Raw genomic sequence first — 15584 nt, 5'->3', positions numbered from 1 at the left:
TTGCTTTGTTCACTAGACTATAACTTAAAATTTGTTACATGCACCAGCTTGTAACTCTTTGAAAAACTCCCTGGTTAGCCAGCTTCAAATGTATTTTATGAACTTGCCCCGATCAAAGCAATTCCCTCAACAATGAGCCTCATCTCACAATCTCACTGGCAAAAAAGCGCTGAACAAATTTTGGGGGTGGAAATCACAGCACGGAGCAGGGGGGGACTCTCCCCTCCAAACCCACCCAGGGGACCTCAAGCACGGGAGCTCCTTTCAGCACGAAGCGAGAAAGAAAAGACATTTAACGGTGAATTTGGTTACTCAGAAGGAAAACAATTAAGGCTATTTTTTTTTTTAGCAAAGATTTTATTCGTGAGCAGGAATCATGTCGGCAGAAGGCAGCCTGGGCTCCTGTTCCAATAGGACACAACCCTGGCATCGCACACTTGGCTGATGCTTTGGGGAGAGGGCTACAGGCGCCGCACATTCATTGTGGATGCAAAGCACTGCTGCTGAGCTGCTCCAGGAGATGTATTACCTCGTGCAACCGTTTGCCTCGGTTTCCCTTCCCTGCTCGGCAGAGCCCTGACGTGTTTGCTGCGGCAGCGGCGCAGCTGGCACGCGCTGACCCCAAAAACTCAGCAGCCACGAGGTGACAGCCCCGGCGTGGCCCGACGGCGATGCCACGGCCCAGGAAGAGACAATGAAACTTCTTCACCTCCCGCCACTCCTACTGTCTCAGCATCAATTAAAAATGGTCATTTCCATGTGAAATCCAGCACGCGCGGTTTCCTGCTAGAGGCGCAGTTTAATTAAGCACGCTGGGAGGGAGCTCGTTTCTGATCAGATTAGTCATCTACAAACTATGACATGGTGGGGGGGGACACAGAGGACATGGCTTGAAATGTTTTGCTACTGCAAATAACAAACAGTTTGTCACGGGGATGACGAAACCACAGCCCTGCAGGAGCAGGACAATAGGCATGTGCCGAGCGCCCCGGCAGCAAACAGCGGGGCTCACGCTGGAAGCGCTGGTGGCAGCTCCAAGCCCCAGGAAGACCAACTTCCCCGCGGTGACCTATATGTGCTATAAATGCTGCAGACACGGCCTGCATGACGTCAGCTCCGTCCTAGTGGCAATTGTTGGGTTTCGCCTTGCCAAAAAAACGCAAAGCGGAGGTGCTGAATTGTCCGGGCGGCGGGATAGCTAAACCAGTTCCTCCCTGGTGCATTTAAGGACAGAAATGAGGGAAACAGTGGCAGAGCTTAAAATAAAACCAGGAGACAAATATAAAAGCAAAGAGATCTCAAAGCTGGAGGGCTTGCATTAACACTTTGAATTTTCCTGGCTTCAGAGAGCAAACCGGGTCCCCCCTCACGAGGAGGCCACCCACGCACGCGCCAGCAGCCCAGCCAGGGGCAGCCAAAGCAGTCATTAATTGGGATTTGAAGAGGATTTCAATTTGGGGCAGCTTTATCACCGCAGTTTTCTAGTAGCAGTGTTTCATATTACCACACTACCTTATTTACCAGCCGGATTTTGGAAGCGAGAGCCTTATCCTGGCAAACGGGGCGTTTTGGCTGGGAGTCAGCAGGGTCCCTGCCCGGCTCCTTCCACTTCCAGCTCCCCCTGGGCAGCACAGAGCCCCGAGCTGAAGGCTCCTCCAGAGGGGAAAAAAGAAGAGCTCCACCTTGCCCCAGGATCTCCCCGAGGAGGAGGGAGATGAAGAGTGGGAGGCCACGAATTCACATTTCCAAGGGTGGGCAGAAGCACAAAACATAAATGCTCCTGGCGCAGAAGGCATCAGTTTATTATCTGGGGGTTACTGCAATAACGAGGTATTGATGTTGTAGGGCGTGCTGCTGAGCCAAGACTTCAGCGAATTGGCGCTCGGTTCCTCCTTCCAAGGAGAGGGATGGCAGTGGAGGGGAAACACAGCACTGTTTTACCAGGGGCATGGGACCCAGCCGAACACAAGCGTTTGAAAAACACGAGGCACACTGAAGATGAAACCCAGGCCTTGCTGTGCGGCGAGCAGACTTAAGGAGCTAATCTCCAGGTCCAGATTACCCATGGCTGCGAGGCGCTCTGCTCCCTCAGCAAGTCCAGGTCCCCAAATCCAAGGGCCATCTGCTCCTCACCTCCGACCAAGCAGCGCTGGTGACAAGTCGCCATCGAGTTCTGAGCTAGCTGCCTGGCTGTGCCTTTGAGGATGAACCAGCCTCTGATGGCACCTTGCTGTCAATTAGTAAATTAAGCTTAACCACCATCCACAGACCATGAAAACCACAATCTAGGACCTTCTGTAGACAGCCTGGATCCTTCTAGCAGCTGCACTGCACCCCTGTACGCTGCACACCTTATTGGAATCTTATTGCTGGGTGAGTAACTGCAAAAATCCTTCTTCAAACACCCAGAAGTCACAAATGTCAAGAGGAACTGAAATGTGTCCCTCTCACTCTCCAAAGGTGAGGCTAAGCACAACAGGCTGAGGAGCGAATGCTGCTGGTGCAGCAAAAGGTTTCCCCTAAACCAAGCCTCAAGATGCATTTCAAACACAGGCTGCCTGTCTGCAGGACAAAAGAGCTGCCCCAGAGCCCCAAAACCAGGACAGCAGTGATTGTGCAACTGCTGTTGTATAATATCAGTCCTCTGTTTTTATGAACTACTCACAGCCAGGCTCAGAAAGCACCAGCCCAGAGGAAGGGTGGTGTCAACATTACCTTTCACTCACCCGAACGAAGAGAGAGGGGAAGAAATAAAAAGAAAGAAAAAGGTTCTGCATCGTTTTGGCTGCAGCCCAGCTAGGCAGAGGGGGTCCGGTCACCACGCTGGCTGCACCAGCACAGCCTTGCTTGAAGCCTCAGCTCGCTGGCCGGCTCTGCAAGCCAGGCAGCCAAGCCAGCCTCCGAGCAGGAAACGAATTAATGGGAGCTTGCTCCAGAGCTATTCTCTCACTAGCGTGTAGCATGTCTTTGGTGGATTATTTTAACAGCAGAAGTCGCAGGCACATTCATACACAGGAACACTCGCTGGGGAGATCAGCTTCCATCTGGGTTAACCCGAGAGTTTCTGCCCTTGAATTTCCTCCCTTTTCTCCAGCACCCACTCAACGGCTTACCTCCCTGTAAAAATGTTTGCTCAAAAACATCTTGACAAGCAGCTAAACAGTTCCACATTCCCCTGGCCCCAAAGAGCAGGAGCAGAGCACTGCACGTTGCTTCCACAGGAGCTTCCCTTTTCCGCCACCACGCAGAAATCCCACCCTGCTCCCTGTGGCTGGCCACGGGCACTGCCCTTTCCCCAGACAGCTCGACTCGAGCCAACGCAGGAAGGTCAAGTTTTAACCATCCCCAAAGCAGCAGCATGTTTCGGCAAGAAGGGCAAATTAAGCGAACTTCCTGCATGCCAGGGGCTGCAGCGAGCCCTGCGCAGAGCACACCTTCCCCGGGCATCAAAAGCCTGGCACGGCACCGCGCCGTCCGCCTGGCCTGGGAATTCTCCGCTGCAGCCTCAGATGAATCCACACCATGCTTCCAAAACCAGACATCTAAAAGCTCCGTGCCCTTCAGAGCCTGCTGCTCCTCCCGCAGACACCCTGCTCCCAAACCCCTTTGATGCAGGCATCCTTGCACCCTCGCCAGCAGGGATGCAGCCGCACGGCTCTGCTCTGCCCCCCAGCAGCCCCAAACCTCGTGCACGGCTCCAGCCGCCCTCGCTGCCCATCTCCCTTGTGCCAGGAGGGCTTTGTGAAGGCACTTTTGGGAACAGAGAGATCTCATCCGCGGCAGGGAGCTGAGCTGCTGGGGGGCTGAATGGAGCAGACACCCAAATTGCACCGGAGTCTCCCTCCAGGCAGCTGAGCCCCAGGAATTCACCACCAAGGAAGTGTCTCCTCAGTGATGTGCAGAAAAAGTCTCCCAGGGTCCAGCACACCACCCCCAGCTCTGGTAGCAGCCTCCCAACCAGAGGCAGACCAGCACGAGCAGCTCTGCCTGCCCAGAGACACTCAGAGCAACAAGGAGAGCATCCGACAAACCAGCAGCAGACAACCACCAGAAAAACACACAACACACAAAACTACCGAAACCGCTCCGGTTGGGTCTCTGGTAGCAAACACACATTTATTGTAAGAGACTATGTTGTTAAAGGAAAAAAAAAATTAAGATGACAATACCTGATCCTCCAAACTGAGTGCTTGCTAGGGTCGTGGGTCTGTTTTTTCCATTAGCCACTGGCAGGGGAAACATCTAGAAAAACAAGGAGATGAGAGGGAAGGGAAGAGAAAAGAGATTTCAGTATGTTAGTTTTGCTGTGCTGCTGCAAAGGGGGGGTCGTGTTGGGCAGGCAGGGGGAGGAAGGGGGAAGAGAAGCACTTTACTGATGCAAAAAACTTTCCTCTCCCCACATCCCTGCTACATAGATCAGCTGCAGGAGGGACAGGAGAGCAGCGCAGCTGTGCGCTAATATACACACACATTCCTACGTGCATAAACTTCTCCTGTGTACACAGCGTGTCTGGTTCCTTAGGTGCAGTTGAAAGCCATCCAAGACGCATCGCTGCTGCGGTCAAAACCGATAGTTTCTGCCCCAGCCTATTCAGCACTGCCCAGCCGGGAGGGTGCCCCCGGAGCCGTGCCGAATGCCCGACTTCATTCATAAAAAGCTCCCAGGCCAGCGACAGCACCCGACAGAGCTCACTTCGTCCCTCGACCCCCAGCACGGTCCAGGTCTCACCCCGTGCCCAAAGCCACCCAGCAGCCCCATGCCAGCTCCCAACCCCGGTCCCCGGGGGCTCCAGCAGCACCACGAGCGAACGCAGCCCATGGGCTGGCAGAAGCCGTGCCAAGTTCAAAGGTATTTAACTCCCGCTGAGCAACATTTGCATATTTTGCAAAGTCAGTAGCGCTGGCTACTCGCTTGCTATGCTGCCGTGGCCACAGTATCACAGCTTATCTTCTGCCAGGGAGCTTCCCCAAAAACACCGCGTACCTCATCAGCCAACCCGGGTCAATATATTTAATGTAAGGTGGGAGGGCTTCAGAAGCTGTTATTTAAAAATCTATATGCACCTGCGTGCAGCAGAAAACTAATTCTGCTCCACACAAATGGAGCTCCAGCCAATAAAACAACTGGTGGGAAAACGCTTCGTGAATTAACATTTTAATATCCTTTTACTACTCAAGATACTTTCACCACCAAGTCATTTGAATTTTTATTATTTTTAGCTTTGCAATGTCTGAGTAACTCAAAAGTTTAATGCTTTGAAGATTAAACAATGTAATGGCACAAGAGCCTACAGAAAGGCAGCGTTTCGTGCCCTGACATAGCTGATGTCTGGCTGTGGTCAGAAACATTCCTTTGCACAGAACCGTCTGCCCAGCTTTGTTTTTACAAAAGCTGGGGAGAAAAAAAAAAAAAAAACACAGTTAAATGTGGTAGAGATGCAAAGAGAGCAGTTAAGAAACCAACTGCCATTCAGAAAAGAACTCAAATTTGGGATCATATATATTTATGAAGGTGCACACTTGAGCAGTACAGAAGCACACGCATTTAAATAAAGGTGTAAGCAGCATTTAAGTGCACGTGTGGACAACCAGCAGCAAGCCCGCAGGCACGTTCCTCCCCGCGGTGTCACCCTGCTGCCAGCACCCTGCTCCCCGGGGGCTCAGCCCCTCCTGGGGCCCCCCCTGCACCCCCAGAGGCTCAGCCCCGCACCCAGGGGGCCGGTGGCCCCACCATCGAACGGGCCTTGTTTCCTCAGGAAGTCGGGCTAGAAAACAAAAACAAACCCTGACGACACCAAATGCTTGCAGCCTACCTTCCTTTCAGTGCTCTGGTTTGTTTTTGCCAGCGCTGTTTTCTGCAAAGATCCCTGAAATGACTAAAAATGGAATTTGCACAGCTGACCTGGCCCGGCCCCGCTCACACACCCTCCCATTGAGGTGGGGAAGACGACCAAGGGGTCCGGGACCCCTTTTCCAGGCAGTGAGAGGCAGTTCTGCCCACATGAGCATGGGGCACCCGCATCCTGAGCAGCAAAACAAAACCCCAAGAGCTCCCCTGCCTCCTTTCCGCGAGGTTTTCTGCTTCCTACGCGCCGATGCCGAAAACCCCGCGGTTGGAGCAGCAAGCACCAGCGGAGAAAATGAGCAGCCCTGTTCCACTCTGCACCTTTACTCCTGCACAGAGGTGTCCCCCCCGCGTGCGGCAATCCCCAGCACGCCCCCGCGGGGATGCCCTCGCCACCGCGCCACCGCCGCGAGGTTTCAGACTGATGCAACCCTTCCTGCGCTCCCTCCCGCAGGGATCCGCGACCAAGCGGGGTGCCCCGGGTCACCCCGCGCCTCGAGGCAGGCTCCGAGCACCTTTATCGCTCGCCAGCTCCAGGAAACGTTTCAGTTTTTTGGTGGTTTTATTTTTTTTTTCTTTTTACTTTTTTTTTTTTTTTTTTGCTGCCAAGTTGTTTTTCCACCATGGTGCGGGCTGGTGCGCGGCCGTGCCGAGGAGCTGGGTGCAAGTCATTCGCGAGGCGCTCGCTGGCGTGTGTCACTCACAGCCAAAGTTCACCCACCCACTGCGAATTTCCTTTCTGCTTCGAAACGCAGCTTTAAAAATAAACTTCGAGGGGGGGGGGGTGGGAGGATGACCGGGGCTGGCACACACCAGAGGGACCCAGGCGCAGCCTCGGAGGAGCTGTAATTGGGTCATTACTCGTCCTTTGTTGGATTTGAATAACGGAGATGTAAGTGGTTATGTAAAATCCCCCATCTTAAGGCTCTGTATATAGTTTCTCAAGTCATGTCTCCGGCCTCCCTGACAGCTGACAACAATGCCCTAATGCTCTAACTCCCCCTCACCGAAGGATTTATTCCCCCTCCACTTCTCCCAGATTAAAAGATGCAAACCCAGAGCACGGGGAGCTCCCAACACCCGCGCTCGCTGCCGGGGAATTACAGCTGAGAGACCCCATGCTCCCGGCAGCAAAGTTGTAAGCAAGAGAGGGAATTTGCCAGACACAAGTAACAATATCAAGCAGCATTTCATTTATTGGGCACTTCCACCAGTGCATCAGTGTTTTCAAATTAAAGAGCTGTTTTCACTTCCCCCGCTCCTCCACCTTATGAACTCCAGGCTGAGCCAACCTCAGGCCTGAACTCAAAACCTGAAATCTATTTTGCAGAGTGGAAAGCATCCAGCTGTTAATTCGGGGAGAAGAGGGAATTCGACTCAATAAACGTTGCCAGCAGGATATTTCATACGTGTTCATTTAAGGCAGGCCTTCCTGACTACAGCCCCAAACGTCCACCGCGGCGTAAAGCAAACTTCACCACCGCTTCCCTCGAAACAAAAGCGAGAGTTTTATCATGGAAACGCAGGCACCGCGCCTTGGCCAGAGCAGGGCACTCGGCGCTGCTTCAGCAGCATCCAGCACCTCGGGAGCCGCAGGAGCAGGGGCAGAAGGAGCTGCTCAAGCCCTGCTGGCTGCAAACAGTTCGGTTTCCACTCTTATTTCAGCGGCTGGATGGCGAGGGCCAGCAGGCAGCGAGAGCCGTCACTTGCCGAGGAAGCAGCCCTAGGCGACTGCTCAAGCCTCTGCCCACCCTGCAACTTCTCACCGAGTTAGAAGCCCGCCCTGACAAGCGGCATCCCCGCAGCATATGGTTAATACTCTGCTAATAATCATGGCTGTTAACAGTATTTCACTTCTGCCAGAGACCCAGGCTGGCACGCAGCCGCCTGCCTCTCTCCGGCTTGGCAGGCGCGCACCGCGGCACGGATGAGCCCCCAGCCCCGTCCGTGGGCAAGGCAGAGCCCCGTGCCTGGGCACCCACCCCGGGACATGCCTGTGCCTTCCCAGGACACGCAGGCACCAGCAGCAGGGCACAGATGTGGTCCGGGATGGCTGCAGCGAGGATCTGACGATGCACGTGTGGGCAACACCCGGGCACAGCTCGCACCGCACGTGCCCGCCAGCCCCAGCCTGGCACAAAGTCACGCACCAAAACGAAGGGCTGCTAAAAAGGTGGAAGCCGGCAAGGCGAAGCAATAGGCAGGATGCTTTCTCGAAAGCTCTCCTCCAGATTTGCAAGTCTGTTCTGGACTATTGCCAGGGAGCGGTGGTGAAAGAAAGCTTACAAATTACCTGCACTTTGGGGCAATTATAAAAGGCAATTTGTTCCGAGGTAGAGGTAAGCGCTGTGCCGCGCACACCCCAGAGCAGCAAGCCGAATACAGGGCTGCACGTTTGGCTCCAGCTCGCTCAGAAGCACGTTGCTTTGGTTTTCACCCTCATTGTCAAATTACACTGGCAGAAAGCTTCGGGTGAGTGCTTCGCAGCTCAGCAGCTACCCAATGTATTTGTTTATTAAAGAAGGCACGAGTCTTTCTTTCCAGGGCTCTAAGCCCCATTTACAGCCTCTCACACAACCCTTTTATCAACTCCGCAAACCCACCAGGGCCAGACATTAAAATCCACCCAAAAGACAGCACAAAGCTGGACCACGGGCTACAGGGGCTGAACATTCCCTAGGAAAAAGGAACTGAAAGGCTGATCTGAAACAAATGCCTCCAGCCTCTCTGAATCTTCCCTCCTTCCACTCTTCTAGAGAGGATTATTGGGCTCCACTCCTGCTTTTTCCAAAAAAACATATAAATACACTTGAGAATGAGATTTGTAGCCAAAAATTCTACATCCCAATGACACCAGTACAGAAACCCACAGCGCAGTCTCCCTGACACCCCCACGTTTTGCACAAGCCTACAACACCAGGGTGCCCAGCTCCCAGCGAGGAACCTTTCCATTTCCACTTCCCATCCTCCAGGAGAGATGCTAATAGCCCTTTATGCAAACTCAGGAGAAGGCTGTGCATGTGCGGAGAGACGAGGGCTTGTGAAACAGACCTGGCTCACATCCAGCCTGCATCGGAGCCCATCGGCCAACTTATCCTGGAGGGAATGTCTTCGAATCACTCGCTGGCAAATGACATTTGCAGGCCCTGATCCTGCAGGCAGCCGCCCCCGGTGCCGCTGCTGAATGCATAAGCCTCAGACGAGCGCAGAACAAATTCTGGTCATTCCCCAGGTTTACATCAGCGTAGGAGAGCTGGAATCAAACCCAAATCCAACCCTTGGCCGCAGATTAATCTCCAAGGACAGAAATATTCATATACAGAGGGAACAGGTCAGCACCCCTCCAGGGAATACAGCTCTCAGCATGCAACTGAGTGAGGATGGGTTGTCAATTTTGAAAGTAAGGGCTTGGGTTTTTTAAAGCTCTGAACGGGGAGTGGGATTTGTGTGTTTTTTTTTCCTCGGAGACCAAGCAAAGCAGGAGCTGGCACAGCCCCAACCTGCGAGCAGGCTATGGGCTACTGAGCGAGGCTCAGCCCAAAACCTGGCACTGCCTGGTGGACGAGCCGGCGAGCCCCAGGACGCCTGCTGAGCAGCAGGACCTCGAGGATGAGAGCAGAATAACCACACACCGCTCCCCAACGAACCTGGAGGTAGCCCTGTTTTTAAAGGTATGCTTTAACCCAGTCCCACGACCAACGGTAAAACATCCTGCTGTTCATTTAACAGAGCCAGCCTCCCGACAGAAGCCCAGCACTAGAATTGGACTCATCCTTCTGCAGGAGACTTGATTTTATGTGGGACAGAGGCACCACCACCAAAACTCCCCAGAATGGAGCCCAGCAGGGACAGGTACAGCCCCAGCTGTACAAAAAGGGTTATTCCTCACTGCTAAACCTCAGTGCTTGGGTGCAAAGCTACCAGGCTTCAGCACTTTCCACAGGCGTCACAGCTACAAGGACAGCAGGCACCCCCGCTTTTGCCACCTTTTTTCCCCTTTACTCTTCTCCCCTCCTCCCTACAGGGCAAGAAAATCAACCCAGGGGCCAGCCCGCAGCCAAAGCCACGGCACCCATGGTTATTCCTCCTCGAGGAGCTGTTTTCTCTATCTTCGCAGTACGTTTGCTTATCTTAAAAGCAAGCCGCGCGCTCCAAGCCCCGTGAGGGTGCAGCAAACGACAGAGGAACCCAACAAAGTTATTTTCTTTTTGAACACGAGCTCTCCCCTCCGCAAGTCACCTGCCAGCCCCGGTGTGGCAGAGGCTCGATGTGGCACGTCGCCGACTGCAGACGGCAGCACAGGCAGCTGTGCTGGGGACTAACCCGCGCTCTGCTGCGGCTACCAGGGACTTCTCTTCCCTCTGAGCCGCGCACATCCTTCGGGGGGAACTCTTAGGTTCTGTTTCTTTGAAAACGAACAGCCCCTAAAGGCAGCTAAAAGGTTTCCAGTAGAGCAGAGCGTGGGGAACGCGAGCGCCTAACTCCTGCAAAAATAATGTGCTGGAGAGCTTGGACAAATTTCAAACCGAGATAGAATAACCTGTGGGAGCAAAAGTTTAATAGTCTGGATCTGGGGAGAGGAAAGAAGCCTGATTAATCAGCTACTGAAGTTACATCTTTGCATTAGCTTTGTATCCATGGCTTCAAAAACAGTTACCTGGCTCTTTCACCACCAGCATTTAAACAGGCTACACACAAGGACGTTACGTTTCCCCAGAATTTCCCATCAAAAAAAAAAAAAAAAAACAGAAAAACACCGAAACCCACCAACCCCCCCACCTCTCTGTACTCCCTGCGAGGAAACAATATACATCGAGGGGAAGGGGGGGGGGGGGAGGAGGGGCAGCAGCTTTGCTTTAACTTGAAAATAAACAAGTTGCAGCACATGTGCATGCACACAAACACGGCACATCTGAAACCCATCACGGCCAATTTCCAGGCTCCCATTTCCTCCCCCGTGCGGCTCCGAAGCCCCGGGCCCTCGCTCACCATACTGAAGTCCAGCAGGTCACTGAGCTCTTTGTCTGTCCCAACTGCAGCCATTCTCTGCTGCTGCTGATTCATACTCCCACAGACTCAACAGTGGCAGTCCTAGAGAAAGCAAGGGGGAGGGGAAGGAGATATTTTAATGACTAGAGCAAACTACCCACCCCATTGATGAATATTTAAAAAAGACACAGCGAGAGGAGAGAGAAAGGGGGAAGGAGAAAAAGAAAACGCAGCCGAGCGCTGCGCCCCGGCGGGCTGGGAGCACAGGCAGAGCCCTCACATCGCACCCAGGGGCAGGAACAAGCGGGCTATTGACCAGCCACACTTGGATGTTAGTTTTTTGCTGCCAATTCCACTAGTTCGGGCCAATTCTGGTCCTGGCGTGCGGCGAATGAAGGGGGGAAAAAAAAAAAAAAAAAAAAGTCAACTCATTTATCAAAGGGTTCAGGCAAGTTATCACTCGGGCGCTTGTCTGGCTCGGCTCGCCCCTTCGCCTTCCCCCACGCTCGCTCTTGTCCTTGCCGAGTTTTGTTTAAAAAACGAGAGAAAAAAAAAAAAAGTCTGATCTTGTGCCTCTTTCCTGGAGGTTGCTGAGCACCTGCAGCTGCTGCTCCAGGGCTGAGCGTGGGGATGCCCAGCGCCGGAGAGAGGAGTGGTGAGAACGGCCCCCCCCCCCCCCCCCAAAAAAAAAAGGGCCTGAAGAAAATTAAAAAAAACGCCTTGTTTTTGGAGGGGGCTGCAAAAATAAAGCTCTTCAGGCAACCTGGCAAGATAGGTAAATATTATTCTTCCTAATTTTACGGATTTTTTTTGTTTTGTTTTTTAAAAGGGAGATTGATCTTTTTGGCCAAGTCACTGTGATAGAAAAACATTTCTTTGGGAGGGAGGAAGAGAGGCCTGGGAGGAGATAAAAGATTCCTTTTTTTCTCTCTTTTTTTTTTTTTTAGGAACTCATTCATGGTTATAAAGGGCAGCTGGCCAATAAATTTAACTCATTAATCATAAGGTTAAAAAAAAAAAAGAAGACAACTGCATGTGATCCAAACTGTTTGTAAGCTGTGCCGGCTCAGCCACCACATTTCAATAAAGTTTTAAAATACAAAATATACCGAAATCTGCCCAGCACGGAAAAACAGCCCGGGGATTTTTTATTTTATTTTTTGTTTTAAAAAAGGAGTTTAAGAGTCACCAGTGCATCTGGACATTATTTTTAAAGCGCCTTCACCCACCCACAGCCCCGCTCCCGGCCGTGACGGGGGGGGGGGGGGGGGCAGGGAGCCCCCTTCTGGGGGTCCCTTGGGTGCTGGGGGGGGGGAGCAGCACCTTGGGACCCCCCCATTTCCAGCACACGAAGCCCCCTGAGGCAACGCTCGCCCCGGGACAACTTTAACAACTCGCAGTGCAGGGTTCAGCCAGGGCCTTTTTGAAAAAAATAACTATTTTCACCTCTTTTTATAAAAAAAAAAGGAAAAAAAAGCAAAACAAAACTCTGTTTTTAACTTAAAAGTTAAAAGGGCCGCCGGGCCCCGTCCTCCATCCGCACAAAGGCCGGGGCCGGGCTGACCCCGTGGGACTGGGGGGGGGGGTCCTGGGGGGGGGTCCGAGGCCGATTCCCCGCTCCCCCCGGGCCCCCCCCGGCAGGACAAAGGCTGCCAAGGCCCGGCCGGCTCCGTGCCCCCCTCCCGGCCGGGCCGGGCCCCTGCAGCCACCGCTCGGCGTGGCCGGGGGGGGGGGGGGGGGGGGGGGAGTTTGAAGCAGCCTTTGCCCCCCCCAAACCCCCTCGCATCGCCCCGGGACGAGCCCAAGCGGCCCCACCGCCACCCGGACCCCTTCGTGCCCCCCCCCCAAAACCGTGCAGCCCCCCCCGGGCCGGGGTGGAGGCCGAGCTGCCCCCCCCTCCTTTTAGCCCCCCCTCCCCACCGGCCTCACGCTAAGGGGGGGGCTCAGAGCGGGCCGCCCCCTCCTTGTGCCCCCCCCTCGAAACTTTCACAGCCATGGGGGGGGGGGAACAACGACCCCCCCCCCCAACAACCCCCCCGGGGGGGGCCCGGCCCCAACTTCGCAGCCACCGGGAGCGGGGCGAGGGAACGGGGCCCCCCCCCCCATAAAGAGCCGGGCCCCCCCCCGCAGCGTGGAAAGGGGGTGAGGGGGGGGGGTCCCGGTGCCTGCAGCCCCCCCGCTCCCCCCCCACCCCCCCCAGCAAACTTCGCGGAGCGCCGGGGACAAAAGAGCCGGGCCGGGGGGCGCCGGGCACGGACCCTCCCGAGCCCTCCCCCCACTCGGTTCCCAGCCCCCCCCCGGGGGTCCCGCCCCGACCGCGGCTGCTCGAGGTCTGCCCCCCCCCCCCATACCGTCCCCGTTCCCCCCCCCCCTCCTTAAGTTTTTTTTTTTTTTTCTGTTTTTTTATTATTTTTTTTTTACCTGTTCCGGGGCACAACCGCGCCCCCGGTGCGTGCGCGGAGGGGCGGCGGGCGGGGAGAGGGGGGGGGGGGCAGGAGGAGAAGGGCAGCGCATGAAGCTCCCGCGGGCACCCAGGCGGTGGCTGCGGCCCCGGCCCGGCCTTGGAAGCGGCCGCGGCGCCCTGTGCCGGCGGGCGGCCCCGGCCCCGGCCCCGGCCCCGGCCCCTATTGTTCTGGCGCCGCCGGCGGGCACGGCGCAGCGAAGCGGCAGCGCCTGGCTCCGGCCCGGGCGGCGCGTGCGCCCCGCGCCCCCGCCCCCGGGGTTTGGCCGGGCCCCAGCGCCGCCGCCTCCCCCCCCCCCCCCCCGCCTCCGTTAGGCCACGCCCACTTCTCCTCAGGCGCCTCCCCTCGCTGTATCCCTCCGCCGCCTCTCCTCTCCGTATCTCCCCCCCGCCGCAGCGCGGAGAGGGCAGAGATGAAGGCAGCGTGGGGGGGGAAAGGGGGGGAAGGGTGGAGCGCGGCGGGGAGGGGTGTGGGGGGTGTGGGGGGGGAGGGCCGCCGTGAGGAGAGGGGGACTATGTTTTGTGGCGGAGGGATACAGACGAGGATTGGGTGAGATGAACACTGATAAGGCCGCGCGGCGCTGCCCAATGGAAAGGGGGCGCAGCGCGAGTGGCGGGAGGCGTGGCCAATCGCAACGCGCCCTGCCGCGGGGCCCGCCCACCAAGCGGGGAGGCGGGGCGCTGCGCGGGCAGGGGGCGGGCGTTGGTTCGCGTCGCCGCCCGCAGCTCCCCCGGCGGCCGCGGGGCCCCCGACGGGGCGGGCGGGCAGAAAAGAGCCCGGCCGGGGGCGGGGGCGGGGGCCGCCCGCGGGCAGTGGTGTTGGGTGGGCAGGGGGTTAGCGAGGCGAATAAAGTTACTGCTTTGTCATTATTTGGTTATTAACCGGGGGTTAGGGGTGGCGCTGGGTCGCTGCGCTCCCAGAGCGGACGCTGAGCGGGGCTGGGGGGGAGATGCCCCAATTCTGTGGAGGATTTGGGGTTTTCTCCCCCCCTCTCTGGATGCCCTCCCTGGGGTTGTACCCGCTGGCTGCTGGGGTGCTGAGCAGCAGAGCGGTGCCCGTCGGGGGGCAAAGGGAGCAAGGGGTGGGGAGGGAGGACTCAGGACCCCATGGGGGATGCACATGGCAGCAGAAATGTCCCCTCTCCCCCTCTCCGTAGCACCTGTGACACCCCAAATGCCTCCCGTGCCTGGAGAACAAACAATACTGGAAGCATCCTCACCCCTCTGCCTTCAGCCCCATCCCTTCATCGAGCCCCAGTCTCCCTGCCATGGCTGGCTCGGGTTCCCTGCAGCCTCGGCACTGCTGTGCCCCCACCAGGAGCCTTCCCGGGGGCACCGGGGGGCTGGGGGTGACATAAAACTACTGCTGGGAGCGGGGCTGAGCCCTGACTGGGGTGCAGAGATGTCACCCCATGGCCCGTGCTTCATGCTCCCGGTGCTAAAGGAGCAGTGGAGCAGCCTCGTGCAGCGCCCCTTGCCTTTCCTCCCGTGTTTTGTCCCTGCCTGGTGGCCCCCCCCTCGGGGTGCTGTCACCCCCCTGTCCCCCCCAGCGCAGCCGCTCTCCCCTTGCTGTGAAGCGTCGCCCCTCGCCCGCTCCCCCCCCTCCGCCTTCCGCTCTTCGGGATGACAAGGAAGAGATTAAACATTTCCCTAATGCAATTATATTCTAATTTTGCCTGTGTGGCCATAATTTCCCTGTCAACAATCGCAATTAAAGCTCAGAGCCCGGGTGCCCTGCCACCGAGGGCTGTGCAAAGCCCCAGGGGCAGCGACAGGGGTCCTGTGGGATTTCCCTTCCCTGGGACGCCCCACGCCATGATCAGCTTTGAAGATTTCCCTTCCCCAAGCCCTGCTCACTGCTGGGTGTCTTTGCATGGGTTGAAAATAGTTTGGCTCTGAAGATGGGAAAGAAAAAGGGTGAACCCTGCGTGGATTTGGGGGTGGGCTGGTAACAGCAGCGGGTGCTTAGGTGGGTGTGAGTGTGGCACCAGGCTCCCGGTGGCAGGGGCATGACAAAAAGCATGTGCCCAGGCCTGCCCACGAGGCTCAGGGCTCCTCCAGCACCACGTTTCGCTCTAAGCAAAGTTCCTGAAGTGCCCAAAGTTTCTCGTGCATGGGGACAGGCTCCCCGGGGCGGTGGTCACAGCCCCGAGCCTGCCGGAGTTCAAGAAGCGTTTGAACACCGCTCTCAGACACGGTCTGATTTTGGGTACCTGGGGACCCAGGAGCTGGACTTGATGATCCTCGTGGGTCCCTTCCAACTCAGATATTCTGTCTTTCAATGATTCC

At 56.3% G+C, this 15584-nt stretch overlaps 1 protein-coding gene across 9 annotated transcripts in view; it reads right to left on the bottom strand.

The window, feature by feature from the left end:
- TCF3 (transcription factor 3) overlaps window positions 1-13560 on the bottom strand; it is a 72208-nt gene extending 58648 nt beyond the window's left edge. For 5 of the 9 annotated variants that reach the window (XM_068661817.1, XM_068661818.1, XM_068661819.1 and 2 more), the window contains exons 1-3: window positions 13256-13559; window positions 10835-10936; window positions 4170-4242 (exon numbers count right to left, since the gene is read on the bottom strand). In XM_068661817.1, coding sequence (XP_068517918.1) covers window positions 4170-4242; window positions 10835-10909 — 148 coding nt within the window. In that variant the 5' untranslated portion in view covers window positions 10910-10936; window positions 13256-13559. Of the gene's footprint in view, window positions 1-4169; window positions 4243-10834; window positions 10937-13255 lie in introns of all 9 variants that reach the window. The other 4 variants (XM_068661820.1, XM_068661821.1, XM_068661826.1 and 1 more) reach the window with 2 other exon arrangements.
- Window positions 13561-15584: the final 2024 nt, after the last annotated feature.

The sequence above is a fragment of the Anas acuta genome, chromosome 26 (genome assembly GCF_963932015.1).
Source record: "Anas acuta chromosome 26, bAnaAcu1.1, whole genome shotgun sequence".
Classification (NCBI taxonomy): domain Eukaryota; kingdom Metazoa; phylum Chordata; class Aves; order Anseriformes; family Anatidae; genus Anas; species Anas acuta.
Note: the sequence above shows the minus strand (reverse complement) of the source record. Positions and strands in the feature narration are given on the sequence as shown.